At 43.4% G+C, this 2,346-nt stretch overlaps 1 protein-coding gene across 1 annotated transcript in view; it reads right to left on the reverse strand.

Moving 5' to 3' along the window:
- The window catches only part of IKBKE (inhibitor of nuclear factor kappa B kinase subunit epsilon), an 18,632-nt gene that overhangs the window by 11,078 nt on the left and 5,208 nt on the right, over nt 1–2,346 (reverse strand). The window contains exons 9-11 of the mRNA XM_015650419.3: nt 1,994–2,058; nt 1,813–1,904; nt 1,136–1,237 (exon numbers count right to left, since the gene is read on the reverse strand). Of these exons, the coding sequence (XP_015505905.1) occupies nt 1,136–1,237; nt 1,813–1,904; nt 1,994–2,058 (259 nt within the window). The remainder of the gene's footprint in view (nt 1–1,135; nt 1,238–1,812; nt 1,905–1,993; nt 2,059–2,346) is intronic.

The raw sequence follows: 2,346 nt of genomic DNA on the forward strand, positions 1-2,346 counted from the left end.
TATATTTATATTTTATATCTATATTTATATTTTTTCTTTTATATTTATATTTTATATTTATAATTTATGTTTTATATTTCCAATTTATATTTTATATTTCTAATTTATGTTTTATAGTATATAATATAATTTATAATATATTAATACTATGTATTATATCATTATTATATAAATTATTATATTATATAATGTTATTATATAATTATCTGATTATAATAAATACATTATATTATCATATTATATTATAAAATTATATATAATTAATGTATATTATAAAATATATATAATATACTATACTATATACACAAATAAATCTATAATATATATTTCATATTATATATAATTTAATTTATATAATACATATATATAAAATTTATAATTTAAATTTATATTTTATATTTTATATTTATAATTTATAGTATACAATATAATTTATAATATATTAATACTATATATTAGAATATATCAATATTATATAAATTATTGTATTATATAATATTATATAATTATATGATTATAATAAATACATTATATTATCATATTATATTATAAAATTATATATAAATGTATATATATTTATATAGTATATAAATGATATACTATACAATATACACAAATAAATCTATAATATATATTTTATATTCTATATAATTTAATTTTTATAATACATATATAAAATTTATAATTTAAATTTATAATTTATATTTATATTTGACATCTCCGCTATAATTCAGAGGAGAATTCAGAGGATGGTGGGAGGTGGGAGGGACCCCTGGGAGCACAGCCTGGCTCTCCAGGGTTGGTGACAGGGGCCAGACCCCCCTGGGGTCCTGGAGCTGGTGCCACCCTGCTCTTTATTTTATCCCAGCTCAGTTTTCCTTTCCCTGGAGCTCTGGTTCCTTCCTGCTCCAGGGCTGTAACAGTCAGGAACCTCCAGAGCTTCAGGACTAACCCTGGGATCCTGTGAAACCAGGACTGATCCCCAAAAACTGCAGCAAAGAGGGAGAAAAATCCAGAGTGGCTCCTTTCCCACGCAGTGAAATGTGAAATCCTCTCTCCCAGGAGCTCATTCCTGGCATTTCCTTACTCCTGGTTTTCCTCCAGGCACCTTGTTGAGCCCTCCAGGCTGACTTACAGCACGAGTGTCTTCCCCTGGGTGAGCTGCAGGCAGGCCAGCACGGCCTGAGCCCCTCTCCTCTGCTCCAAAATCCTGCAGCACTCGCTTCTCAGGTTCCCTCTGCCAAGAGAGAGAAGCGACAGGTGCTCCTGCAATGACAGCTCCATCCCGGGGCAGCGGCGTGGGAAGGGGTGGGGATGGAGCTGCTGCCTTCTCTCAGGCTGCTGGTGAGACTGGGGGGGCTGGATGGACCTAAACCTGCTGCTTTTGGGGTGTCTCGCCCTCTGCTCACTGCCCTGCCCCAAAAGGAGCGGGTAGGGCAGTGAAATCCAGCATGGAACCATGGAATGGTTTGGGTGGGAAGGGAAATTAAAGCTCATCTCACTGGGCAGGAACACTTCTGACAGATGCACACAGTGATGATGATGATAATAATAATAGTAATAATAATAATTAATAAATAATAATTCTGCTCTTTTCCTCAGCCTCTCTTAAACTGAAAAAGTGACCCAAAAGGAACAAAAGAGGACAGGAGCATCCTCACAACACCGAGGAGTTTTTCCCCCCCTGGGGACACACTGCCCCTCCGTCCCCCTGGTCCCTCCCTAGCTGGAACACCCTTTAGGGCACCCCCATCCCCCTGGGCAGGGCGGTGTCCCCGTGTCCCCTGCCCCAGCAGTGGCCCTGGCACTCACATCACCCACTGGAGCCCCCTGGCCAGCAGCTCCCGGCCCCTCCGCAGCGCCTGCCCCACGCGCAGGGTCTGGTGAGCGGCACCCACGGCGCTCTGCAAGGCAAAGGGCACGGCCAGAGCCCGTGCCAGGCTCTGGGCACCGCCAGCACCCTGCCAGGGCTGCCCCTGGCCCCCACACCCACCTTGGCTGCGCTGCAGTCGGCCACCACGTCCACCCTGGGCACCAGCTTGGGGAAGTCCAGCGCCGCTGGAAAGACAGGCAGGGTCGGGGTGTTTGGTCTGTGGGCAGCTCCCACCCAGCAGATAAACCCTGTGGGCACTCAAGGTTTCAGCCTCAGCGCTGGGGGCTCAGTGCAGCACTCCGGGGTGTTTTGGGAGCATGGAAGGACCAGGAATTCCCTGCAGAGCCCAGGGCGGTGCGTGGCCGTGGAGCAGCAGCACATGGCAGGGGAAAACTGAGCCTGAAATGCCCTAATCCACCTCCTGCCCTGCTCCAGGGAGCAGAAACAGGACTGGGAGCCACCACTGGGAACTG

This window comes from Parus major, chromosome 26 (genome assembly GCF_001522545.3).
Source record: "Parus major isolate Abel chromosome 26, Parus_major1.1, whole genome shotgun sequence".
NCBI classification, from domain to species: Eukaryota; Metazoa; Chordata; class Aves; order Passeriformes; family Paridae; genus Parus; species Parus major.